The sequence below is a fragment of the Mixophyes fleayi genome, chromosome 3 (genome assembly GCF_038048845.1).
Source record: "Mixophyes fleayi isolate aMixFle1 chromosome 3, aMixFle1.hap1, whole genome shotgun sequence".
In the NCBI taxonomy this organism is placed as follows: Eukaryota; Metazoa; Chordata; class Amphibia; order Anura; family Limnodynastidae; genus Mixophyes; species Mixophyes fleayi.
The window spans coordinates 45,270,390-45,297,813 of NC_134404.1; the positions used below are offsets into that span (position 1 = coordinate 45,270,390).

General features: G+C 38.8%; 1 protein-coding gene across 2 annotated transcripts; it reads right to left on the reverse strand.

The window, feature by feature from the left end:
* Positions 1-481: 481 nt before the first annotated feature.
* On the reverse strand, positions 482-14,032 carry TRIB2 (tribbles pseudokinase 2). Of its 2 annotated transcripts, XM_075201416.1 has the most exons (4): positions 13,963-14,022; positions 12,621-13,002; positions 11,075-11,367; positions 482-2,860 (listed from the first exon to the last, which is right to left on the reverse strand). In XM_075201416.1, the coding sequence occupies exons 2-4, from the start codon at positions 12,888-12,890 to the stop codon at positions 2,392-2,394; spliced, it is 1,032 nt and encodes a 343-aa protein (XP_075057517.1). In that variant the 5' UTR covers positions 12,891-13,002; positions 13,963-14,022; the 3' UTR covers positions 482-2,391. The 2 variants fall into 2 exon arrangements, with proteins under 2 accessions (XP_075057517.1, XP_075057516.1); XM_075201415.1 differs by having other exon boundaries at positions 12,621-14,032.
* Between the last annotated feature and the right edge of the window lie 13,392 nt (positions 14,033-27,424).

Below are 27,424 nucleotides of genomic sequence, written 5' to 3' on the forward strand. Positions count from 1 at the left end.
CTTCTTAGGCAGAGCCAAAATAGTGAAAGCAAAGGTAGTCTAGTGCACCCAACAAATAGGTCACAAAGCTATGTGGCAATCTAATTATCTCTGAAGTCTTATTAATGACAGTCACATTATTAAAGGTGCCTCACTGCAGCTGCATTTGCTTAAGTGAGGGCTTGAACTTTTAAACAGGTTACACTGGTTCAGTGCAGAGTTTTTGAGAACGGGGAGGGGGTAACGTGAAAGGGGTTGCACTGAGGAAGAGCACAGTACACTTCCCCCCCCCCCCCCCCTCCTCCGGGTAGGTCACATGACCTTCCTGTTCTGTGCAGAGGTCATGTGATGCGGAAGTCATTCCGATAAGAACCAAAGGCGAAGGTCCGGTGGGCCGCCAGCTGCCCACCGTTGCCATAGAAAGCAGTTAACCCCCATCTATACAACAAACAACCTTCTATTAATTATGAATAATCATTAATAAAAAAAAACGTGAAGTGGGTTTTAGTTAAATATGCACAATTTATTGAAGATTAGGACAAAAACATTAAACCAAATACATAACATTCAAAGCACCAGAGGTAAAATACCTCACCATGCATTTTTTATCACCAGTCACTCACCTTATAAGAAACTAAAAGATTGGAGAAATGAAATGGGGCGGAGCAAGGGGGGGAAAAAAACAAAATATAAAGTGTAAAGTCCTTCTGACACAGCACCATCTTCAGTGTTCTTTACCACTGCTTTTACTACAGATACCAAAACAAAACCAAGTTCAGCTGCAGTTTTGTCATATTTTAGTCAAAAAAAAAAAAAAAAAAGTATATTGTCCGTAGTAAATGAGAGCAAAAAAAGGAATTTAAAAAAGTCTTCCCATAGGGCAGGCAAACCGTGTCCCAGAATTCATATGCCAAGTAGCTGTACGCACATGCCACATACTACAAGTAAGCACAAATTCAAGTAACATTTACATACTTACAGAGTCTACATGTACCTACCCAAAAAAACGACCATTTCACAGAACAGATACAAGCAAGTTTAAAAATCGGAACAACTGAGGTACAGGAAAAAACACAAATATTAATGCTTATATTTTATTATATAGCAATATAGAGGTGGTGAGGGTGGGAAGAAATGCCAGGTCTCATTTATTACAAGCTATAAAAATAAAAAATAGAAAGGAAAAAAAAAAAATAAAAAAAAAAATGAGAAGTGCCAAAATACACACAGGAAAAAGGAAAGGTGTACAGCATGTAATAAGTCATTGTAAGTCAACCCGTAATTTAATTGAAGTACTGGCTTAATACATCACTACTGTGACATGTTCATGAAAATAAATAATTCTTGACAATACAAAAGGTACACTTTAATGCTTGTCCATGCAAGGGATTATGGGAAAGGAGTTCCTTACTGGGTAGTCATAAGCTTATAAAAACTATTTTCCTTGAAATGTTACCTTAAAATAAACTCTCCCTTGATGATGAATTATTTCAATGAGGAAGAAAAAAAAAAAAAAAAGGAATAATGGCGAGAAAATAAACAACCATCCTTTAAAAAAAAAAATGGTTCTGCAGCTTTTTTTCCCCATATATACGTTCCTGGCTATAAGTGCAAGATGGCAAATGTGGAAGCCAGTATATCAAAACCCTGTTTATTTTTCCAATGGTAATATTGTCCTCCCATTAGCATAGCAATAATGCATCTGGTAGTTTGAATTATAACAGCTTCCTGTTGCAAACCATTTAACAGAAAACAGAACAGCTTGTTAAATGAATTACTTCCCCTAAAGGGAACAAAGCATTAAAATGTCATTTCCTGACAGGAATATTAAGTAGTTTGTAATTAGACAAAATAAGAGCTCAAAATTGGAAGGGAAAAAACAAAAACCAATAACACTAATTCTGCGTTTAGCACCCACTATTTATGTCAGTGCATCAAACGTAGTTTTACTTTTCTATAGCTTACTGTACCATTTTTGGCACACGTATAAAAAAGTAATAGCCAATTGTACCTTCCCTGAACAATGGCACAAGAAAATTCTGTAACAGTGCGATGCCAAGGTGGGCGTGGCAAATAATTGACAAGTTTGCTATTAACAGGAGTGACAAAGCTGCACTGGAATTGGCTTGTACAGCCTCCTTGGCTCCAAACAGGGTCAAGCTACAACTGATCCATGCTAATTATTTAGGAAAAACAAAAAAAAACAAACAAACAAAATAAAGAATAACTGTATAGCAGCCTCAATGCTACATGTGTAGAGCAGTTCCTTGTAGACTTGTCTTCTCAAAACCAAGAAGCCCAGAGTAGCCTTTCACAAACTACTATTCTGGGACAATACTGATTTTGAATACTACAGTCTGGAAGGTCTCCTTCATGTGGCCATGGTCAGCTCAAGTACCGAAAGTTTTGTGCTCAGTTAAAAAACGGGTCCGTTTCCTCATCCATATTGACATCAGGCACCAGTTGATCTGATACTTCCTTAACACCAAATCCTGAACTCAATGCATTGAAATCTGTGGCAAACCAAGGATGGTCCAAAATTTCTTGAGACGTTAGCCTTTCCGATGGCTCCCGACGAAGTATGCTACGTATTAGGCATTTTGCCTTAGGCGATAGGGTCTCTGGAATGTTAAACTGCCCACGACGTATTTTGCTGAACAGGGAACTAGGCTCAATGTCATGGAATGGATAACGTCCAACCAACATGGTGTAGAGCATGACACCTAGACTCCACACATCGGCGGCTTTGCCAGAGTAGCTGCCGCTTGTATTCAGTATTTCTGGACTCACGTAGGCTGGGCAACCATGTTTGTCTGAAAGGGAGTCATCGTTTCCTGTTAAAATGTAAGCATCTTCCAGGCTTTCCAGCTTCACTCGAGTTCTGGAATACAAAATAAAACATAAAGTTAAAAAACAAAAAACATTAAACAGGTGTAGTACAGATCTGCATAACAAACAGTGCCAGAGTAAACAAAATAGAAGCAGAAAAACAATAGGGCTTAATAAAAACGCAGTTCAAACCATCACTAAAACACACACACATATATATACGATAGATAGACATACATACATACATACATCCATCTAGGTCACTACTATGATTGCTTGATTAGATTTAGTTGCTGTCCTGAAGTCATGAGCATGTCAAAAGAGGAAGCAATTGAGCCTGTGAATGCCTTCCCATTAGTGGCGAATGAAACCGCAGAAGCTTCTATCAGAGTCAGTCGCTGCACTCAGAAACAGGAAATGCATCTTTGTATCCATGGAAACAGACAGGGAACCCCATGCAAGACAAAAGGCACTTAGATACAGGAATTCAATCAGTGCATTCAGCACTCTACAGAGTAACGAAAACAACTTGATCAATGAAATGATTAGAAAACTATTTCACAGATCAACAACTCAGTTTATGAACCCATTAACACAGACCACACATCAAGTTTAATTTTTTTTTTCCTAATTCAGGTATTCTAGCCGTTAAAGGCTCGAAAATATGATTAAAATAATTTTATTTATTTTATTTTTTTTAAAAAATACCCCTTTCTAGTAGCCCCATACACACCATTTCCACATAAATACATGTGTTCTGAGACAGAGGGAAAGGAGGGAGGCATCTTGATGAGAGAAATCTTAGAATTATTTTTCCACGGATTTCCCTGCTTGTTACCCAGGAAACGCAGACGTAGATTCCGTCTCCAAGAATTACTGATGTACTTTAGTCGTTTTCCCCCCACTGGTAATAGAAAACATTTTGCATTCAGCTTCATCTCTAAAGTGCTGTTAATGCTTTTACATGTTGCAGCTCTTGAAAGTCAAATGCCAGATATACTTTGTATCATTAAAACAATAATAATATTATATAATTTTATTTATATTTTTGCTTCATAAAATTAGATTCCTTTTTTTTCCTTGCCGGTGTTTGGAATCCTCTGGACTACAGGTTATTAATCAAATACCCATAAGTAAATATTCTACTAATATAAACTCTATACAGTTCTACCAAAATGGAATGGGACCCCAAAACAGTTTTGAGGGCCAAATATGCCTAACAGAGCTGTTAGAGGGGACTACGCTATATGACAGACTATATAGCAGAATCTCCTCAGCCGAATGGCCACTGGGGCAAAGCCAATCAACATCGGATCTTAAATCGATAGTCAATTGGAGTGGCTGGTTTTGGGTCATCCAAATAAAAAAATATATAAAAACAGGAAGGCATAAGGTTAGTAAATATTACATTAAGACCATCACTTCTTATCGTGGTTTGAAATTGAAATTTTGCAATATCCAAACTCAGAGTATAAAAGCAATGAGAATTTAGGAACAGAATGGTGTAAGGGGACAGGAAGACTAACTTGGTAAAATAGTTCCTACACTAAATGGTTGGACAGCATCTACTCATGTCAATGAATAGAAATAATAAAGCACTCTGCAATATAAAAAACAAAACAAAAAAACAAAAACACACACACACACACACACACACACACACACACACACACAAGTGTGGTCCTGAGCATTTATAGAAATGTACAAATAACGTAAATGCTACCAGACAATCCAAAACAGTTTTGTTGAAGTGGTTACCGCCCTCCCCCCATCTTTGGGACAGCTTCCTGATGGGATCTGATACCAATGTAAAACACAAAAAAACCTAGGACTGCAGTAATGCAAGTTGCTGTGACAATTACTGTAATAGGCTCTGTGTATGAATCCACAGTACATTTCTGTAGAGCAAGCCTGTTAAAGATGTCAGTCATTCTGTGCCTGTCCCGTTAAAGTCAACCCCCCCCCCCCCACCCATCACCACCCGATACAGGGGAGTGAAAGACCGCTTCATGGCGAGAGAAGTATAAACAATCTAGATATTTCATGACTATTTGACCTCAGGCTTAAATTATAATAATAGATATACACACAGCTGGTGTAAACCACTAAACCTAAAACCCAAGTTAAAAGTTGTGTGTTCGCAAATAACCACATAGTATTGAATGTGTCTTTTTTTTTACAGCTAAATAATATTTGCATTTGTTGTGCAGCTGAATGCAAGTTACTGTTCTCAGTCATGGCAGAGGCTACAGTTTCCTTCAATGGGATTACTGAAAGGAAGTTTGTTGTAAATAAGTCCGTATCGCCTCAAATATCTTCAGGGTCTCCTGAAGCCACAACTATTTTATACTATACAACTTCTATTTCAGCTTTAGTAACTCTGCATAAATAACGGTGGATGGCGAATGTATTGCATTTATCCAGACTTTCCCTCCATAGCAGAGGTGTGTGAAATTAGAGTAAATGCTAGGAGAGAGACAGATGTATATATAAGTGGTGCTGAATGATCAGCATTACGGAATAGTGGCAGCGTTTAGGACCGCTCAATGGCAACATGCATTTTGTTTGTGAAGTACGAGCGTAAGGAGGTGGGCTTTGTGAAGAGAGTATGAGCGGAGGCAGGAGTGAAGTGTTGCTGTTGTGAGAGGTTTATTTAACAAATGGATAAATTCCCTCTCTCTGGATTTTTGCAACGGATTTAGGGTGGCCCCCCCCATACACACATTTAATAAAGCCCTTGGTGAAGTCTATTGCTGGCAGTAGCCTTAGACGGGGCTTCTCTACACAAGGCACGGGGAAGACTAAAGTAAAAGTATCCCAACTGTCCTCTGATTGCTATCTGGTACGGGTAGAAAAAAAAACCCCACTTAATTAATAAAATGAAGCATTTAAAATAAATTGGAAATAATTTAACATTTTTTTTTGTAAAGTGAATAAGAACAAAGAAGGTTGTAGATTGTAGAACACCATCTGAACAAGTGTTAACAAAACAAAAACACCTTACACCATCACACCAGGGCAGTGATTGTTAAATTAAGATTTAAGAATGTGCTGTAATCATTGGGCCAAATTTACCAACACAATTGGCAGAATAGAGGCTTCTAAATCTGGTAGAACTGACATCTCACCATAAAACTACCATCACAAAAACATATGAAAAACAAAACAAAACTGTATTGGATGCAAAACAACTCATTGTGGGAAAGAGTACTTGTGCTCATTAGCTAAAATCAAACATCTAAAAAAAACTAAACAAAACCAATATATATATATATATATATATATATATATATATATATATATATAGATAGATACAAACAATGAATATATTTAATATTTTCCTGCAACATGTAGCAATTCCATATTATACAAAAGAAAAATATTGGCAACCTGTGCGAGAGTAGAAAAAAATGGGGGCGAGAATGCTTGCTATGCAGAGCACAACATACAAAACAGAATGCTGAGCAATGATCAAATTTGCACATTGTTCATATAGGAATGTGCTGATCTGAATGGTTCCATCGTATCCTTCATTCACTGCCAATGCCCCCCCACCACTTAGCTTGTTTGTTCATACACTAACATTGCAGTTTGGACTATCATTTCCATAGGATTAAACATGCAGTCAGCAGAATGCAGTTCAACCAGCTTGGGCAACGTCTTAAAGCGGTGTGTGCCACGTTGCATTCTACCAACATTAGACATGGGTTCAATATAAATAAGAACATGTCTTGGTAAAGGGTTGTGGGCATTTTGAACAAACTTGAGAACCACAGCAATGAAATTAAATATATGGAGAGAGGAAACTTGCCATGTAGCGACAGATTATTTTAAGGAGCCATGCTATGGGTTCTCCCATTGCAACCAAAAACGCTGTGGGTGTCGAGAGTCAGCAGCAATGTTTTCTTTAAAAGCAACTTGATTACCTGGCTCCTAAAGTTTCTCTAGAACACTGTGTAGTATTTATTTTGAATATTTAGCAATACGAATGGATACCAACCTTCTTGGTATATAAAGCTCATACATAGGCAGCACTACTCCAAACAAATAAATATTATATATAAATATTTTAATTAAACACATATGATGAAATAACTAGTACAATATTTGAATTGTGATGAAGGAAGTTGGCTAAACCAAACTGGGATGTCTGCAGCGAGGACATTGTCTGGTCTTTATTTTAAACAAATGAAGTTCACGCACATGGGAACAAGCTCACTGCCCACCCACATTGTCTTAAGGGCAATTCATTTGTAAAGCCCTATTTAAATCCTATATGTACACAGAACCAATGGTTACAACTATGAAGACCGTAAAAAAACTTTACTCTGACCAGGAAACGCACACAAAAATACTGTTCTATTTTATGTAACCCACATTACATTATATTCTTGGCTAAAGCCGATTAACAATTTCCTCTAGCCTGTTTGTACTCTATTCAATTTGAGTGAGGTCAAAGAGGTTAGCAATACCATAAGTAAAGTCAGCTGACGGACATAAAACGACACAAGAAAAGCATTGTTAACTGCAGAGGAATCCAGAGAACTCTCGCCCTAGGCTTTAACAATGAGCAAGAGCAGCAGGAACTTTTATTGGTTGGATACAATGACATAGACCAACACTTACTACAGAATCTGCTGATCATCTAGTCCTACTTATACTGACATGTGGTAACTTTATTATAGTCCTGCGTCATGATGGTGACACTTGCTACAAGATCAGAAGGGAAATCCTGCATTTGGCCAGATACTGCAGTGGGTGGCTCAAATCAACATTGATGAGATATATATATATATATATATATATATATAATATATAAAAGCTTAGTGGCGTCTGTGTGGAAAAAAAAAAAAAACAAGTTGCAGCGCCACTTGCTGGGCAGAGTTATACACTGACCTACTAAATTCTTAGTGTGTGTGGGGAAAAAAATTCAAAAAGGGCTGAAATTTGGTAGGGCTCAAACTCATTTTTGTGAGGTAATTTTACCTCATGAACACACATGTGTAGAGGCGTGCGTTAGTGTGTGTGTTTGTGTGTGTAAAAAACTATTTTCTCAGAAAGGGCTCATCCAATTGACCTGAAATTTGGTATACTGACATTATTTGACAAAAAAATTAGAATAGTCAAGTCAGTTAACTTCCATCATCCCCCCTTCCCCCCGTGGGAGGGGTAGTAAAGGCTAAATTTACGAGTTGAGGGGTCAAACTCATTTTCGTGAGGTAATTTTACCTCATGAACACACATTAAAAAGGGCGCTTGCGTCGGGAAGTAACGATCTTCCCCTGAGGAGGCCTGGGCTAGGCCCAAATGCATGACAAGAACCTTTTTAAAGACCTTAAGTATCTTGATTTGACTAGAATGCATGAGTATCATGCACGGGTTAATATATTATATATATATATATATATAAATAAATGTCCAAGCACTGGTCATGATTGGGCATACTGGTAAATCTGGTCAGAAGATGTGGCCTCTATGTGCTGTCATCTTCGGACCACACCAACAGGTTTCAGTTATGCCGAATGCTATCTGACCGATTGGCCAAACAACCAAAACTTCTGGATCGTGCAATTGGATTGGCCCATGTGTGGATGGCTATATACTTTGAGAAGAGAGGGGATGTTACATGATTTAATTTGTATTCGGTCAGCTTGAAAAGTTTGGCTAAACCAAACTGGTCCTTTAAGATGCAAAAAGTAAGAATTCAGCACTTCAAACTGGTCTAATTGGTGGAATTTCTACACCAGGTTTCCTCATTGGTCTTAAAAGTTCAACATTTTTTTAATCCACCTCTATATCCCTCCCCACACTGTTCTACACAATTTTTACAACTTCTAGACACTGAAGTATTTCAAATGGATCACACAGTCAAAACAAAAAGTGAATTTTGCCTAGTCACCGTTACTGCACATTAAACGGTGATTTAAACTGGTATGCAATAGGATTCAACAAGACCATACAAGGACAGCCTCAAAACGTACACTAAATATTATGCACTTCAAATAGTTGGATTTAAAAAGGAAAAATATGAACTTTCAAGGGGGTAGAGATAGTAGTCTGCAGCATCCCAGCATTTCCAGATTTCCCAAGAGACAGTAACAGCCTCTACATTAAACATCAAGCTAAACACAAACACATAAAGAAATACAAAAAAAAAACCTTTAAATGAAAACAGTGTAAAGTGTGAGCTTCACTGGTGACAGTTTGATCATTCTGATAAATAATAACCAACTGCCCCTAATGTGACAAGCAAGTGTAGCTTATGTCCATCACACCGTCTACAGTCAGGCAGAGATGTAGGGTGATCAGCCAGGTGTAACAGTCAACAGAAAGTGTAACTGATCCTATAGGAGATTGGCAATTACAGAAGGACAGACACCATGGGAAGTGATCTTGTGCAACCAGTCACAAGGCACCATCGCTAGTGTAGTACACACACACGTACACACACACAGATCCCCTCCCACACAGTGTGATCCTATTCGGTAAGATCTCACAATTATGGCTAATGGCATCTGTAGCAAACAAAAGATGTTAATCAAAAAGGTCTTACACAAATAGGATCATCCAAATTTGAACATTTGATTATCCAGTACTTGGAAAACAATATTTGTGTAGAAAGATTGCTTAATTATGATAATTCAATGATTTTCTGTGCTTAAACCACTATATGAGGCCCATCAAACAATGGTCTGTGAATTTGGTTCAATGAAAACATTTTCAAATTAGAGGTCACAGAACCACCGTGTGTGGATACCTTTAGCGATACAGGACTGTCCTATGCTCTTGAAACATTTAACAGCTGTGCTCCTGTTCTCAATGTTCTTCAATTAGGAGTCAAATATGCTCTGCATTACATGTGTTCCTAGACTGTACGACTGTACTTGGCTTCAGGAAAGGTTACAATAGCACACTTGAATGAACCAACAGGCACATTAAAGAAACTCATCGCTGACACAGATAATGCACATCAACAGATACAATGCATCATTACAGTCTACCCAGAGCATGCACAGAATATTTAACCACAAAGGCTGAATTTTCAAACGGCACCAAATAGACCATTACTATAACAGTTTGCTCAGGCCAGCTTGCACACGTTATCTTTACACAAGAGGAAATTATATTTTTCTTTCATAAGTATTTGTTGAACACGACAGTAACAACGGTCAGAACAGAGAACCTGACAACCGAATCCAATCCGTCCACAAGTCGACCTAAGCTAGACACAATATCTAGAACCGTGTAGAAAGCAGAGACGCCCCCCCCCCCATATGTCACTGTGGCATTTTTCTGGGACCTCCTCAAATAAGAATGCATTGCACATCACACAATCAAGAGGACCCCAATTAGTGTCCCAACACACGTTGCCAAATTCTGCTCCACAGAAAACTCAGCAGGACTCATTGTTCTACACCTGTAGAGTCACAGGTTGTCTACCCCCGCTCTACAGTCTATATACTGCCCGACCTGGACAATTATTAATGGTCATTTAGTTTGTCAGATCTCATTAATTTAGGATTGATTGCCTCATATCTAAAAACCTGCACTGTTTAGAATATTGAAGAAAAAAACCTGATAAACAAAAAAGTTGAATAAACTGGTACAGGAACTTCATGGGCATAATCTCATTATCCCTGTAAATTAGATCATAAGAAATTCAATACAGTTTGGTTAAATATACACAGGAGGCGTCAGTCTGAACGCAGGTATAATTAGGTCATTGTCTTGGTACCATTATCTGCGTCAAAGTACCATCTTGTACAATATGCGACCCAATACATGTTTGGGTCAGTATAACCTACACTTTAATTTACAAACACTGCATTTCACACAGTCTGCACATTTGAGAGATTACTCAGGTCCTCGGCTTTTTATTTCAGTATACACACGAATAAGGTATTACAGAAAAATAGCCTTAAACCTGCTCTCTAAAAAGGCGAATTTGTTTTGTACTAGTGGATGTTGCAAGCATTAGATGACAATGTTTCAAAATAGTAACAACTGGAAAGCCACAACAAAATTTTTATATTTATCCATTGAAAAACAAAGTATATATTTTTATGGAACACTGAGTTCTAAAAGTAATGAACACTGAAAACCAAAAGAATAACTTTGTTTTGCGATTTCTTACTATGCTGTGGACAGTTTGACATAACATGAAAACAGGGGTAATATAAGGTTTAGGCTGTTTAACATGTAAAAAAAAAAATAACAAAAATTATAACATACATATTTATATAAGTTATAAACTTGTCAATCTTACCTTTCTCCGTCATTGAAAACAAATTTTCTAAGTTTAAGGTCTCTCAGTACCACTCCACCATCGTGACAGTGTGCTACAGCAGACACGATTTGATAAAACAGTCTGGCTGCCTCTTCCTCTTTGAGCTTTTTGCAGGTACGAACAAAAGAATGCATGTCCCCATGGCTTTTTTCAAAGAACACGTAAGCTTTAGTCTCTCCAAGAATTATTTCAGCTATTTGGTTAATGTTGCTGTGTATAGGTAGACTAAAACAGGGTGCTAATGACTCCTGATAGCAGCGTATATCAAAGACCTAAAAAACAAAAAACAAAAAATCAAAATTAAAAAAAAAAAGGAGTTAAAAAAATATAAAAAAAGATTATAAGAAACTGGATGCAGATGGAAGTCTCACGTGTATTGGAAGATCTAGCAATAAGTGGCAGAAATATGAATCACATCCTTAAACCATATGGCCTCATTAATTCTTTACACTACAATTAGTCAAAAAGGATATATTCTCCCAAAATAAAGCATTTAATGTGCATGGAAAACAAAACCAAAAACAATACATAGGAACAAGTGTAGTTTACATGTATTTAGAAAATTCAATTTAATTTGGGTATGTCAGCATAAAGTTACATTTTGCATAATAGCACCACGGCCACCGAGGGGAGCTTATGCAATTCAGTACTCTATTTCAGCAAACTTTTTATCATTTATAAAGGAAAAATACAAACAAAAGTGAAAGACATTCATAAACACTGTAAAATATGACTCATTCACAACTGGTGATTAACATTAGTCTCCCCCCTATAAATACATTTATTGCATTACATAAAGTATTCCATTGAAAGGATTCAGAATGGATTGCCATATTAGCCTCCATAGGGAATTATATGGCTGTCTACAGTTTACAATTACATCATTCATGCCCCATTGTTTATGAATGAATGAAGAGACCGGATTAGATGTTGCATTTCCACAAGATGCCTTTTGTTGTGTACTGGAAAATGTAAAACAATGAATGGAAACGGAAAACTAAAATGACATGCAAAGGAGAAAAAAAAAAAAATAGTTCTCATGTATGTTGCAAATATTACAGACACAGCGATAATGGAGCCAAGTACTTGAAAAGCAAAGGGAACCTATTGATGCTCATCTGTGTACAATGGCTCATTTTATCTAGAATAACTGCTTGGATGCCACCAGGTACTGCAATAAAGGGGCTTTGTTTCCACAGCTAGAATGCAACTACTAGAAAATGAGAGATCAAAGCAGTCTTGTTTTTTGTTACCTTTGTACCAACTAACAGGAGTTATGTGCACACCTGCAGACTCTTTTTTGGGGGGTATTCCCAAATGTATTATTTTGGAGTTTGTCTGTACCTTTCTACTCATTGACTGATCTTCTGCCCCTCCTCCATGCCAATGTAATGTCTACATCTGTTTTAATGGAAACACTAAAATAGATGACAATGAACCCATGAATTAAAAATGCTACATTATTCCAAAAGAAGTTAAAAGGATAAAGAGTATGGTATAATAATGAGGATGGTTTTATATTTACCTTGCAGAGCAGTTCCTCTCCACTATGCAGATGCACTGCTCGAAAAACGTGGTCTCCCTCCAGAGGCTCCAACAATAAGTATTTCCCAATGCAGGAAACGCAATGCGACGAGTTGGGAGTCTCTGGGGGGCTTGGGGAGCCGAGATTCGGGCTGAAGCTCTGGCTGGGTTCAGTACACCGTATAGATGATAACTCTTCAAAATCCTGGTTTTTATTCCGCGATCTCCCATACCTTGTGATTGTAATAGGGTTCGACCTTTGTATGTTCATGAGTATGAGAGAGCAGCCAAATCCCAGGCTGGGGTGTATCGAGGGTTTTGTGCTTTTTTTTTTTTCTTAGGGGGAAGGAGGATTTTCCCAATATCACCGATCAGCAATATATCTGTGGAGCGACAATGTCAAAAAGGAATGGGAGGTTGTGCAATGCAAAATATATATATCAAGAATATATGTTAATTTAGGATAGCTTTATATAAGGGGGGAAATGAGCTCTGGGGTAAGGCAGCAGTCAAGAGATCTTTGCGAGGTGCAGTTAGAACGTTGCGCTAAGTTATCAAATATGAAACAATAGCGTTCTAGAAGACCTGAACGTTCGATCCGGTTCTTGTGCAAAACAAACTATCGCTTTAAAAACAAAAATATAGAGGCGACTATTTTATTAATATAATTCTTTTCCAAAAAAATATGACTTCCAAGAAAAATAATAATCTTCAATTTTTCAAAGGCGACGCAATTTGAGATTTTCTCTGCAACATAACGCTGGGAACCTCGGCGACTTTTATTTGTAACAATAAACAAAGTTGACTTGGTGTTAACTGTAGATGGCGTGCGGAGCTTTCCCGAGGACAATTCAAAAGGGGAAATTGTATGTGCTATATAGTCCTGTATAGGAGCATAGTAGAATTTTAGCAGCAGTGGGTTAAGCAGTAACAAGTCATGCACCGACTGAGGTGGTAAATCAGATGGGTGAACAATAGCCAAATGTGCAAGGGTTGAGAGCTTGTGCAGCCCTGGGATAATCGCATAGGAAAGTTCAATCAAGGACAAGAGAAGATCAATGGTCTTCACTGCACGATGTGATGGTTCATGTAAACTCCAGCAGAGGAAGATTGCAGCTTGTGAGGTGGTGGTGGTGCTTTGTGTCCGGGGCTTGAGATGATTGCCTTGCAAAATAACGTTTCCTTTTTCATAGCACGGAACAGAAAAATATAAAAGGATATATCTCTATATAAATCAAAGGAAACTGGTTCTGTAGAGGTAGGAGGGAGAGGAAAAAAGAAAAAGGGATGGCTTCGGCCGATCCCTTTTAACAAGACATCATCTTCCACGGTGTTGTACTTACGTGGCCGGGAATCTCTCCCTTGTGCCTGAGTGTGTGCCTCTTACGCTGCCTCACTACTCAATGTCAACCGCTGCTCTCCGTTCAGAAGCAGGGCTGAGCCGTGGAGCGAATGGAGACAGAATACGCCCCTTTCTGCCGAAGAGTCGTCCCTTGATAGGCTCAGCTGCCTGTCACTCAAGAGCTGTAATGTCCAATACATTAGAGCCTCACAGACCTCATTTTTCTGCCCTCGACTCATTCTGGGTTTTATGCTTCTAATCCTGTGGCTGCTCCAGTTAGAGAGCAAAGGAAATAGAGCATTAAAAAACCTGTATCCCTCCGCGGGGGGTGAAATGTCTCAGGTGTTTTTTTTTATATATCACTGGGATGTATGCTTTCTAGGTAAAACAAAAATAGTGCCATGTTTTTATTATTACTAAAGGATTATTGGGAAGGTTTTGCAAACAGATTGTTACCTTTTGCTTCACCAGTATATTTTTTTTGCAACGTGTAGGGACGGCACTAACGTTTCTAAACGCATTAAGTTGACATTCAGTCGTGTTCTGCATTATACAGTTGAAGTGTGATAATGAAATGCATGTTCGAGTTTCTTACAAAAAGATATTATTCAGGCTTGAATGTCTATTATCTCCAGCAGGGGACTGTAGAGGGATTTTTACATGTTCACATTCGGTGATATCTAGCAATCTCTAGAATATTATTTATTGTGAAGCTGGGTTTTTTATGTTAACACAAAAGCATTTAAAGTTCATACATGCATAATAAATATGTATACAGATAAACATGTGGGCAGTGAAAACACATAGTAAATGTAGCATATATGTACAATCTACAATAGGGTAGTGTATAGCACCATTATAGGAAGAATGAAAGGCTTCTGTTTGGCCACCTACTGACAGAAGTACTGTAACACCCACTAATCCATTATGAAAAGGCATTTTGTAACATTCAGAAATGCTGGGTTCAGGCATCCACTTTTTCCAGGTCATGTTCTCGTTTTGCTTTATTACCCTTGAGTTTTGTCCCGGTATTTCACCTCTTTAAGAACAGTTTTTGGCTGTAATAGGTTGAAACAATCAGTACATGAGTTAATCCTAGTGAGAATCATCATCATCACCATTTATTTATATAGCGCCACTAATTCCGCAGCGCTGTACAGAGAACTCACTCACATCAGTCCCTGCCCCAATGGGACTTACAGTCTATAGGGCATATTTAATAAAGCACGATAGTGCTTTTAACGGGTCATTAAGGTCCCACAGTGTCCTCCGCAAATTTATTAAGGGGGCATAGCAGCAGATATCATGGATATCTGCTGCTTTGCATTCCTCTTTGTTTTTGGGAGCAGTCACCATTCAACAGAATGGTGACTGCTCCTGGCCGCAATCTAACAAGTCCCGAAAAAACATTTTTTTCGGGAACTTGTCATGTTGCTGAAGCTGGCGTACATCATCCAAATTGAAGAAATCTAATGCTGTCAGCTCTGCTCCGAAGAGCAGAGCTGTACAACGCATGTGTGGAGGGATCACATGATCCCTCCCTGTCACTCAGCGCTCTCTCTCTGCAACTATCGTTGCAGAGACAGAGAGGGGATCTGTGTGCGCATGTCCAGTTCTTGGAACTGGACATGCGCAATGGAAGAGTGAAGAGAAGACCCGAAGACAGCGCTTCCGAAGAGGGGGGTAAGTATGATTTTTTTTATCAATGAAACAGCAGTTTTTCAGAACTGCTGTTTCTGTGCAGGGATGTACATAAATGTGAGAAGTAGTTCAATCCTTATCATTGCGATAAGGATTGAAAACTACTTTTCACTTTATGTGAATATTGATAAATGTGCCCCTAAATTCACGAACATACACAGATACGCAGACAGACAGATGGACTGGCTTGTTTCATTTGGCAGTAGAGCATGAAAGGGTTTGGTGTATTTGGGATGTTGGTATTTGTTATCAGTGTATTCTTACTATGCTAGAGGCAGACTACAATTCCCATCATACCTCTCTAATGACTGCGTTTTTCTTAGGCAAGCAAGGTGAGTTTTTAGTTTCCAATCAATGTATTTAAGGATGTATGGATTCATTTTTCATTCAATAATTTATTTTTAGAGTAAGGCTACAGCAGAGTCGCATCAGGCTGACATGTACTTTTGTAGAAGTAAATCAATATGGAAGTTGTTAGCTACTTCTGCAATCTGCTTCTTCTCTTGCTCCAACTGGCCCACAGAAGTTCTGGGGAAAGTTCTGGTGGTCCTCAGTGCCTGTGGGCACCCCCCTGTAAATTGCTATTTACAGTGAACCACCTTTTTCATGGCTCATGCAAATTGGACACAAGTGTTGGTGCACCGTTCTGTCCTTGTATATGGAATACTGCGTACTGTGGATGCGCGTTGGAAACCAAAGTCCTATTTTGACCATGCATCCACAGTAATCATAAATATTATATATACAAAGCAGTTGCGGTGAAACTACATGCCCCAGCATGCCATGCCAGAGGCGGTTACGGAATGCATGCTGGGTCCTGTGGATCCAAGGATGTCATGACAAAGACATTTTAGCTAGATTTGAGTTTTTTCACTGATTTATATGCTGTGTATACTGGATGCATCCGCAGTTCACGGCAATTCTACATCCAGTCTATTTAAATCAGTTAAAACAATAAAATCATATTATTTAAACACTGGCCATGGCAACTAGACAAATACAGCATGGTGAACTAAGCAGGCACGCTTGTCCTTAAACACAGGGGTTCTTTAACATAAGGGGCCTGATTCATTAAGGATCTTAACTTGAGAAACTTCTTATTTCAGTCTCCTGGACAAAACCATGTTACAATGCAAGGGGTGCAAATTAGTATTCTGTTTTGCACATAAGTTAAATACTGACTGTTTTTTCATGTAGCACACAAATATCAACTTTAAATTTCAGTGTACAAATAGATCCTTAATGAATCGGGCCCAAAGAGCTCCACTGTGGCAGAAAAGAAGAAAGCACCTGAGGTCCTTTCTGCATACTATTACCACGTCCACTGCGATTCTATTAGATAGGAAAGTATAGGCAGTACCTGTACTAGTTATTTTTGCCAATAATATACGGGTTATTGATGGATAAAATATACAGGACATTGCTAGTTGTCCCCTGCTGGTAATTGCTAATGGCATCCATTTAAAATCCTGCCCTGGTGCAATTTACTGGCTGCTTTTGGAGAACACTGACAGGTATATGGGGGGCAGTGGGTGATATGTGGGCAAATTGGTGAAAGTGTAATCTAGGGGGGCACAGGCTGGTATGTGTAGTCTTGTGCTAGTATGCTGTAGGGACACTGGTATAAATTGTGGGGGAGCTGGAGTGGGACATTGGTGCTGGCCTATTTGACTACATAGACATGTGATTTATCATCAACATTTATTTATATAGCGCCAGCAAATTTCATAGCACTTGACAATTGTGGAGAAACACAGTAATAAACAATACTGGGTAATACAGACAAAGATGTAAGAGGGACAATGGCAGTTAAATACATGAGGTTAAGTCTACATATTGCATTTCAGTCCAGCCAGAGTGAAAAGGTAAAAAGTGATTTGTATGCTATATGATCCAGTCACACAGCAATGTTGGTCTGGGGTCAGAGGGTTGTTGACTTTGGTGAATTGTGTAAAATGTGGCAATAGGTTAAGAGGCTGGTTGAGGAATATTATAAGCTTGCCTGAAGAGGTGGGTTTTCAGAGAACGCTTGAAGGTTTGTGACCAGAGAAAAGTCTTATTGTGCGAGGGAAGTAATTCCATAGAGTGGATGTGTCTCGAAAAAAAGTATTGCAAATGGGAATGAGAGGATGTAATGTGAGTGGAAGAGAGACGCAGATCTTGTGCAGAACGGAGGTGTCGAGTTGGGAGATATTTTGAGACAAGAGAGGAGATGTATGTAGGTGCAGTTTTGTTGATGGTCTTGTGTGGGCGGATCTCACCGACTCCACAGGCTCACCACTCCTCCTTCAGCAGTGTGATTCTGCTTAGTGTGGAACATGCTACTAGTTGGGCACCTGGGACTGGTTTCCCCAGTTGACCCTTTATGCCCCACTACTTCTTTTCTCTCCAGTTTCCACTCTCTAGGCAAAGACTACTGAACCTACCAAGAATGCTCCTGTGTACTACTACTGTGCTGAATCCATTCCAGATATCCCAACCCTACACTTTACCACCAGTAACTCAATGCCAGACCTAGTCAAACCTTGCCCTACTATTGGGTCTTGCGTCACAACATTAAAAAGTATGATTAATTCAAAAATAAAAATGTATTTACGGATTTATTTTATGTGCATGAGAAATGATAGAGTGTGGGATATGGAGCTCTTCAGCATTTTGTGTGTGGGGGGGGGGGCAAACTGGCCTCAGAGGGGTAGGGAAGAGGTACCATACTTTCATGTCTGCATTTGTGGAAAGGCCACATAAGTCTGCATGTGTAGAGCCATCATATGCCCTCACTAAGAGTTAATAAGCCCTGTACCCCAGTTTAAAGTTATGATGACTATCCAAACCAGTAGGTTCAAAGCAAGGTCCTTACTTGGAGGAACAACCTACACACTAAGTAAGGCACCATTGCTTAGTTATCTGCTTATTGGAATAAGTTGCACAAAATAACATGATCCCTAAGTGCTCCAAGTTTGAACTGTACCCGGCCCTCACAGTGGTGGTGGTTTTAAAAGATGAAGTGTGGTTGGTCGAAATGTATGTCTGAATCTCCAGGTCTTGAACGGACAGTATAAAGAAAAGGAAAATTGCGATCTTGCCACACCGAAGAATCTCTGTAATAACAGCCCCCACTCAGGAGGCAACCCAGATAACAGGAGCCGATGAGATGTGTTTAGGAAACCATTTGCCTAACACTGGCCTTGCAAGCTTTGGTAAAGGATTTGTTTAGCGTAGAGGACAATGACCAAGCCATTGAGCCTCATAGAGATATATGAATAGTAACACTTTCTCTAGAAATGAGTGGAAATTAAACCATTTTTACCTTTCACCAAAATATGCATGATCTGACTGATTACATGGGGAGGACACTACTGGCTGCGTGACAATATGCATGACAAATGGCCGCGGGAAACGGCAACAGTATATCCTTTGATGGGTTGTTGTTTTTTTGTAATGACTACAGTGGCAATATTTATGTTTTATAGTGTACATTTATATATATATATATATATATACAAGTTAACCCGTGCATGATACTCATGCATTCTAGTCAAATCAAGCTACTTAAGGTGTTAAAAAGGTTCTTGTCATGCATTTGGGCCTAGCCCAGGCCTCCTCAGGGGAAGAGCGTTACTTCCCGACGCAAGCGCCCTTTTTTAACGTGGTTTTGTCCACATGTCACCACCTCATCATTTTTCTCCATCACCTCATCCTTCATCTTCATCGACACATCCTTCATCAAGCTACTTAAGGTGTTAAAAACTCCCCACTGTCACCCCCGGCAACCACCAACCACTCCCAACTGTCACTTCTCCTTCAAGAAATATATAGGTCAGTGTATAACTCTGCCCAGCAGGTGGCGCTGCAGATTGGGGTTTTTTTTCACACACGCCACTAGGCATTTATATAGTAGATATATATATATATATATATATATATATATATGTTAGATTTTGTACAAGATTAAAATGTTTCTATTTCAGAGGCCGCTACAGGCAATATATTGTTTATGTCCATCTCTGTGGCGAGAGATCTGCTAAACATTGTTATGATACATCTAACCATTATATGATAATTGATATATGTAGCATGCTGTATGTTGTCTTGTTGTTCTCACTTAGACAACAGAAATAGTATCAAGATTAGATTTATATACTTACTTTCTTAAGTATCTACAGTTCTACTTAGGTTACCAAAAAAAACCTTCAAAACGGGAATTTTCATATATAAAAACATAGTGGGCCTAATTCGTCAAGGAATGCAAAGAGAACGCAATTTGTGTTTGTTTGCTTTTTTTTAAATGGACAGAAAATGCACACACACGTACGCCCGTCTACAAGTACAAGCGGATCTGAAGAAACGTTTAATAATAGTTCTGATTGTAAACAATAGAGTTACAGATATAATCTTGGTAATGGAGGATATCCAATATTCTTGATCACATGAAGGCAGCAAAAGTCTAAGCGCAATGAAGATGAACCCAGATCCCCTCAATGCAGTATCAGCAGGCAGAGTGATGTAGGATGATTTCTTTCCTAGCCAGCAGACAATTGTTTCATATAAGAAGTTCAAATTGCAGTACTCACAAAAGGTTTCCAAGTAAGCTGCATGCCAGAAAGCTTGGAGTAGTAGTGCTGTTTGCCAAGGTACAGCGTTAGAGTTGAAGTAGAAACTGGTAAACAGGCCAGAGTAAATTCTATCATTGACTAAGAATGTATAGAACAGGACAGGGTTTTAAACGCCAAAGGTCCAATCAGGTCAGGAGAGGAACACACCCTAAATTAAACATATGCAATCAGTGAGGTAAAGAGGCGGTCCCAATATTCTAGCTGTGTCCTGATACAGACCAAAAAGCTGAGACTGCAGACATTTGCAGTTCTGTGACATCACTGGCCCTGAGTATGCATCCACAAGGTGTATTTCTGTAAAGCAAGTTTACAAACCTGTTAGTCATTCTCTGTCTGCTCTATTAGGGAAGTACATCCCTATAACTATGGCAAACTGCTGCATCAGGTGAAAGAATAACAGTGGACGTGTTTAATTAAGTATAAGCACTGCAAGTATTTTGTGTATATTATTCTATATTTATATACTGTGAGATGGCGACTAACATCTGTGAAAGGAGGTTTTTGTTCTCAGGACATTGTTATTTGTGTTTTAGAAGGGTTACTTAAGTTAGAGATCACAGGGGGTCTAATCTCTTATAAGGAGGGTCTAGAACTGTGGTGGAGAGGAATTTCAAAATGTCCTGTGTTACTCTTTGATTATGCACAGAACAGAAGAATGCTAACTTTTGTTTTGATGCCAGTTAAATACATTGAGTGTATGTCCACTGCCATTAGCCTGTCTTCTTACATGACTCAGCCTGTTTCAAGCAAAGGGGTGTGAGTATGGATGAACTTTCCCCAGGAACTTACCATTCACATCAAGATGAATGAAGTGGTATGGGACCATTACAGCCAGTCGATCCAGCCAATGGCACACCAAAATGTAAGTGTCATTTTTCTTTTACATTTACATCCTTAAGCTCTAAACACAACTAAAAAAAATGTTTTGGGTTGGGTTATTTAATATTAAATAATGACTTTAATTGCTCTTTAATGAAACATGGTACCTAAAAAAAAAAATATTAAATTAAACTTTGCTACCCACCTTTGTTGCTTCACTGCTTATTGATGAATATAAATGAATATATCAGTATGTATATCCTGCTTGGAAAAATTTGTATCAATTATACAGTATAGTTGTTTTACATAAAACATTAAGAAGATTCCAATAAAGTGTATCTTGTTTTACACAGTAAAATATACAAATTGCAAATATTCTAGAGCAATGGATTCAGAGGTTGGAGTACACATGAATACTTATAAGTTTGCTCCATTGTAAATCCATATGCTCTTTTAATTACATAGTATTACTTTCTGTCTATTGTTCTAGGTGTAATTAAGTAGGAGGAATCACCCCATCTCATCCATAAAACAAGGTCATCAAAACTCCCTGGGAATATAGTATAATGTATGTATAGTACTGTTTTATTGAGTACTAATTCTACACTATCTAAATGTGTAAACAATACAGTTTGTGTTATTAAATGTCTGTGGTCCCTGCTTTATGTAGAGATCCAGGTATAAGGGGTGTGATTTGCATTGTTTTACTGTTAAGCCTTACCTGTGGTTCTGCTTTTTTGTAACTACAATTCCCAGCATGCTTTGCTATCTTCAGGAACACCTGAGCAACCTCTGAATACTTTAATTCTGTTTATGATTGTGTAATCATTAAAGTTTTGTTTTCAAAAGTATGATGCAAATACTAAGACACATCTCAATGGACAAGCAGACAGTCGGCACCGCTACCTTTCTGATGTAATACTGTGTAATGGGAAGATTTACAGTTTGATAGTTCCTGTGATAATATTTACTTACTACTTTTTTCCCCATTGTGTTATGGAACGGTTTCTTATTGAAGGTATATAAATGAGCTGCTTATTTTGTAAATGTTTTATGTATGTAATGTATCCCGAGCCCTGCTGCTTCTCAGCCTTTTGATTCTGTAATCAAGTTACACTTACCAGGTTTTCCAAATGTCACAACTGTCAGCTACTGGCATCCAGCAAGCCTGTGTTATTTACTACCTGACATGAAAGAATAGTCAATTTTTCTTTTTCTTTTTTGTAATCACGTTTAGGAAGTGCTGTTATTAACTAGCAGAGAATCCACAGCTGGACAGCTGACAAGCCCCTATTAAGCTGTGGTCAATTGTGATCTCCAATTTGTTCGCCCATGCATCTTTACCCTTCATAAAATTCAGACTGCTAGAAAAGGTGTTGGTTTAGGAAGAGATGAGCAAAAGTTTCAAAGCTGCCCCACAAAATGTTTGTCCCATTCCGCATTTGGCCGCAAAATTTTGCACATTTTGCCAGTGGATTTTGGCCTTAAGTGTCCCCAAATCTACCCCAACCATGCAGCAGGAGTAAGTGACCATCGTTGTCCCAGCTATATTCATGCAGGGAAATGCGAATTTACAAATATAGTGCGGAATCTCATTCCGCAGAATAACGAAGCAAAAGCAGGGTGAGAAGATTAATTGCTGGAACTTTGCGCTTCTACAAAATGACCTATTCCACGTAAAACTTAATTTGCATTAAATTTTGATACAATTTTGCTCATCTCTAGGTTTAAATCACTTGTACTCAACTTTACAATCGCTTGTACCCCTACAATCAGTGTGCAAATTATTCTAGTACCACAATGGGCCACACATTACCCGTAAACTTAGTAATAAGTTAAAACAATGCATTTAATTGAAGAAAAATGCACCAATCTGTAACAGAGACAAGGGGCTAGATTTACTAAGCTGCGGGTTTGAAAAAGTGGGGATGTTGCCTATAGCAACCAATCAGATTCTAGCTTTCATTTATTTAGTGCTTTCTACAAAATGATAACTAGAATCTGATTGGTTGCTATAGGCAACATCCCCACTTTTTCAAACCCGCAGCTTAGTAAATCTAGCCCAAGGAGTGCTCACATGTGTAAGTGGGACCAAATATAGCCAACCTGCAGTACATTACGGGACCTGTCTAAAAATTCCTTACTTTAATGAAACAAGCAGGAATCCCTCAGCTCTTTCTGATGAAGGAAAGAGGGAGTCCATGTGATGCAGACTGCGCTGGCCTCAGATGTGCTGCTTGCTCTGTGTGACTTCCTTGTGTTGTGCTGAGGAGGTCAAGGGATGTAAAACTTGACTGCTCTTGGCAAAGAATGACATGGGCTTCAAGAGCTGCTGGGGCCCACAGGGCACTAAACACACAAAATTACAGACAGGGAATAAGGCAGGAAGGAGCTGGGGGCCACAGGCAGGGCTGCCATCAGAAATTTTGGGGTCCAGTTTAAACATAACAGGCAGGGCCCCTCCACATTATTGAACAGTGAGCGGCCATGGATCATGGTGATATGTTCCTACCCTCCATTATCCCCACTCCCCTGCTGACATCATGTTATAAATGAGGTGCTCACCAATTGACACTCGCGCCATCTCATGTGTGCAAGGAGCAAGAAAGGCAGATAGAAGAGTCTTCCTCTGCAGCACTGGTTGGAAGAAGATAAAGGTGGGGAGAGGACTCTTAGAGTAATGTGGGTGGGGGTGTGGGCTATTAATTTCATGATGGGAAGAAGGTTGGTATTAATCATTTCATAGTGAGTAGGAGCTAATAATTTATTAATGGGGCTATATAATATGATAGTGGTGCCTATTAATTGATGGTGAGGCGATGGGACTATTACTTTAATACACTTGGGCTTAGGGCTATTAATTGAATGCTTGGAGAAAAGGAGAGCTGTTTATTAAATGTGAATACTATTTAATATGTGGACTCTTTGGGGAGGATAGGTCTATTTATTAATTGTGAATGTTATTGATTTAGCGTCGGGGATGGTTGGGGAAGGGTACCTAGAGTGTTCACTCTTTGCTAGACTTTCCATATTTCATGTACCTATCCATTTTTCCAAAAAAGGGCCTCAACATTCCAGGATCCAGACAAGCAGCAACTGAGTTTAAGACACCTACAACAGCTTTAGGAGTGAAAGCTGCAAAATCAGGTAAGATGTAAGAGAGAGCAGCACAGTCTGCCAACTGTTGCGGCAGTCCCAATTTGGGTGAATTCCATTGATGGCATTGATGATCATGCCTACTCTGATGGGGTGGCATGAAATCCTGCATTTTTCCCTGCCGTACCACCACCCCACTAGTGGCCGGCCATGCCTCTCTAGTTACTGACTACGAGTCCCCCTACGAGCCCCCCACCCCCACCCCGGTAGATGGCAATGTCCCTTCAGCGGCATGCAATATTTTTTGTGGGCCCTTACCATTGCATTCCCTGGTGGGCCCTACATGCCTCAGTCTGACACTGTCCCCACATGCCCATCACACCTTCCCACATGCCAACAGACTAACCCAGATGCCATCAGACCATTTGTTGACAGTCGCGTAAAATGAAGGCTCTCCTGGAGATGACGAGGTATGATGAAGTCACAGGGATGCTCCTTCCTTCTTTATGCTCTAGCACACATTAGGTTCAATGGTGGACACAGTATTGATTGAAGGACAAAAGACGTAGAGTTGTAGTAAATGGAATGCATTGAAAACATGGATCTGTACTTGGACCAATCCTCTTTAATATCTGTATTGTTGCAGATGGCACAAATATATATAACAGTAGACACACCAATGGGAGTTGGAGGTTTAACAAAATGATTGATTAACTTGGTAGATTAGATGAATGGTCAAGAGTGTGTCAATTACAGTTTAAGTGCAAAATGCAACAGACTGAATATATTATTGCTCACACAAAGGTAGCATCTACTGAGTGGTAAGGAACCTAGGAGTCACTGTTTCAGGTAACTTAAAGGTAGGCAGAAACTGTAGTAAAGCAACAAGCAAGGACAGTCAGAAGCTATATTGCATAAGTAGTGGAATTAGTAGCAGAAAGCGGTGGTTATGCCACTATATAGTTAAGATCATGCCTAGAATACTATGTTCAGTTCTGGAGGCCACATCTCAAGAAGGTCATAAATAGAGATTGTGCAAAGAAGGTCTACAAAAATTCACTCATAGGGGTATATTTACTAAACTGCGGGTTTGAAAATGTGGAGATGTTGCCTATAGCAACCAATAAGAATGTAGCTGTCATTTTGTAGAATGTACTAAATAAGTGATAACTAGAATCTGATCGGTTGCTGTAGGAAACATCAAACCCGCAGTTTAATAAATATACACCCAGGTCTGGATGAGTAGCAGATGCGTCCACTTGACTACACACACCTTTTTGGTTGGAAACATCGTTATACAAAGAAACTCATGTTGAAAAGTTTTTCCTTATTTGGGAAAGCTTTATTAATAGTTTGCCGTGTTCTACAAGACATCTTATCCATCAGTGTTTTCCGTATACTACTTGGAACTACTATGAAACTCAAATTTTGCTGAAAAAGACCCTCCAATTATATTGGAGGATCTGGATCTAATTGGAGGTTATGTTTATTAATTGTGAAGTCTCCAGCATTTGCATTCATTTCTTCTTTGTATCATCTGCTATGGGTTATTATTTATATGTATTGAATTTATTTGTCCAGTGGTACTGTACTTTGCTATGATGTTACTCAAACAAGAAAAAACCAACAAACAAAAAAAACACCCCCTTATTTTATATGTTATGAACGCAATTGCCAGGAAGCATAATTTAAACTTGAATAACCCAGCTAATACAGCAGGAACAAATTCACGACATGAGAAAAAAAGAAAAATATTGTTTTTACCTTATTAGATGCTTATTCAATCCTTTACTGCAACATGCTCAGATTCAATTAACATCTGCAAAACATTTGCAAACCTCTAGTAACAAGCAGTTCGCAAGTTCGGATGTTCATGATCATCATCAAATTTTGCAGCCAGTTGAGGAATGGGGTGATTATTTTACATGTTGAAAATTTAGCTCATCTCAAGTTTTCATTTTGAAATCCTCACTTCCGAACTCCCGCACTTATACCTGAATGCATAGACAGTTCCATGCTCTGCAATCCTACTATTTATACTCTTGATTTCAATACTTTTTTTGGGGGGAGGGGAGTTGTTTTATTCTTTATTTTTTAGAAACCAAGATAAAAAAATAATCTTTTTAATATATCATTGCTGACCTACTGGAAATTGTGAATGCGATTGCCGTCTTGTGTTTATTGTTCTTATGCTATTGTTATGTTCTGTGTGTGTTTGACACCTGTATGAGCAGATTGCTTTGATGTATTACTTTTGCTTCTGCTTTAACAATGGCAGGGAAACAGTTGCCCTAATGTGAGTTAGTAAGTACTTATAATTGTCAGCTGCAACCTCTGTGTTTTTCTTTATCTATAATGTACATTTTTCCCTTTAATAAGTGTTGCCCTCACATTTTCTGCCTTGAGGGTTTACATAAATATCCAGTCTCATTGACAGTGTTGGTTTTATATGTAATTACAGTGTTGTTAATAGCATTACGCAACACACCCAGACAGGCTATAACTAGGATACACACACTGCAGCACATTCTCTTAGAATTAAATTATATTGTTTGTTTTTTTAACACCTGCTTTGATGCTTGGAGGTGTAAGAGGAAATGTGGAGGGCGGGGTAGCTGGAAGTGATAATTGAGTTAGAAATGGAAGACCACTCACATGCAATAATGTTCTGCAAGTTTCTATGGATGGTGATAATGTGTACAATATAATACAGTATCCCAGGGTTTCCCAAACCCAGTCCTCAGGGCTCCCTAACAGTGCAGGTTTTCCATATATCCTTGCTGGTGCACAGGTGTATTCATTATTGCATGACACATTGTAACAGATCCACAGGTGGTACTAATTATGTCACATGTGATCTGGAAAACCTGCACTGTTGGGGAGCCCTGAGGACTGGGTTTGGGAAACCCTACAGTATCCTGTAACTCATCTTCTCCACTGTAAGACATTACTGGTACAAATATATGTTTTACACTTACCGTATATACTCGAGTATAAGTCGACCCGAATATAAGCCGAGGCACCTAATTTTACCACAAAAAACTGGGAAAACTTATTGACTCGAGTATAAGCCTAGGGTGGGAAATGCAGCAGCTACTGGTAATTTTTTTTACTTTTACTTTTATACATTCAGCTGAGACCCCATGCTTCCACTACACACATTCATTAGAAGAAGCGGGATTTGGGGTTAAGGTGATGGGCAAGGAAATGGATAATACACTAGATAAATGCAGT

What these genes read in the sequence shown, in the direction of transcription:
- TRIB2 (XM_075201415.1), bottom strand. Translation starts at nt 12,890, where the DNA reads ATGAACATACAAAGGTCGAACCCTATTACAATCACAAGGTATGGGAGA. An exon ending in GAGAGGAACTGCTCTGCAAG is followed by an intron (nt 11,368 to 12,620) that starts GTAAATATAAAA and finishes TTTGTTTTTTAG; the next exon opens with GTCTTTGATATACGCTGCTA. An exon ending in GTTTTCAATGACGGAGAAAG is followed by an intron (nt 2,861 to 11,074) that starts GTAAGATTGACA and finishes TTTGTATTCCAG; the next exon opens with AACTCGAGTGAAGCTGGAAA.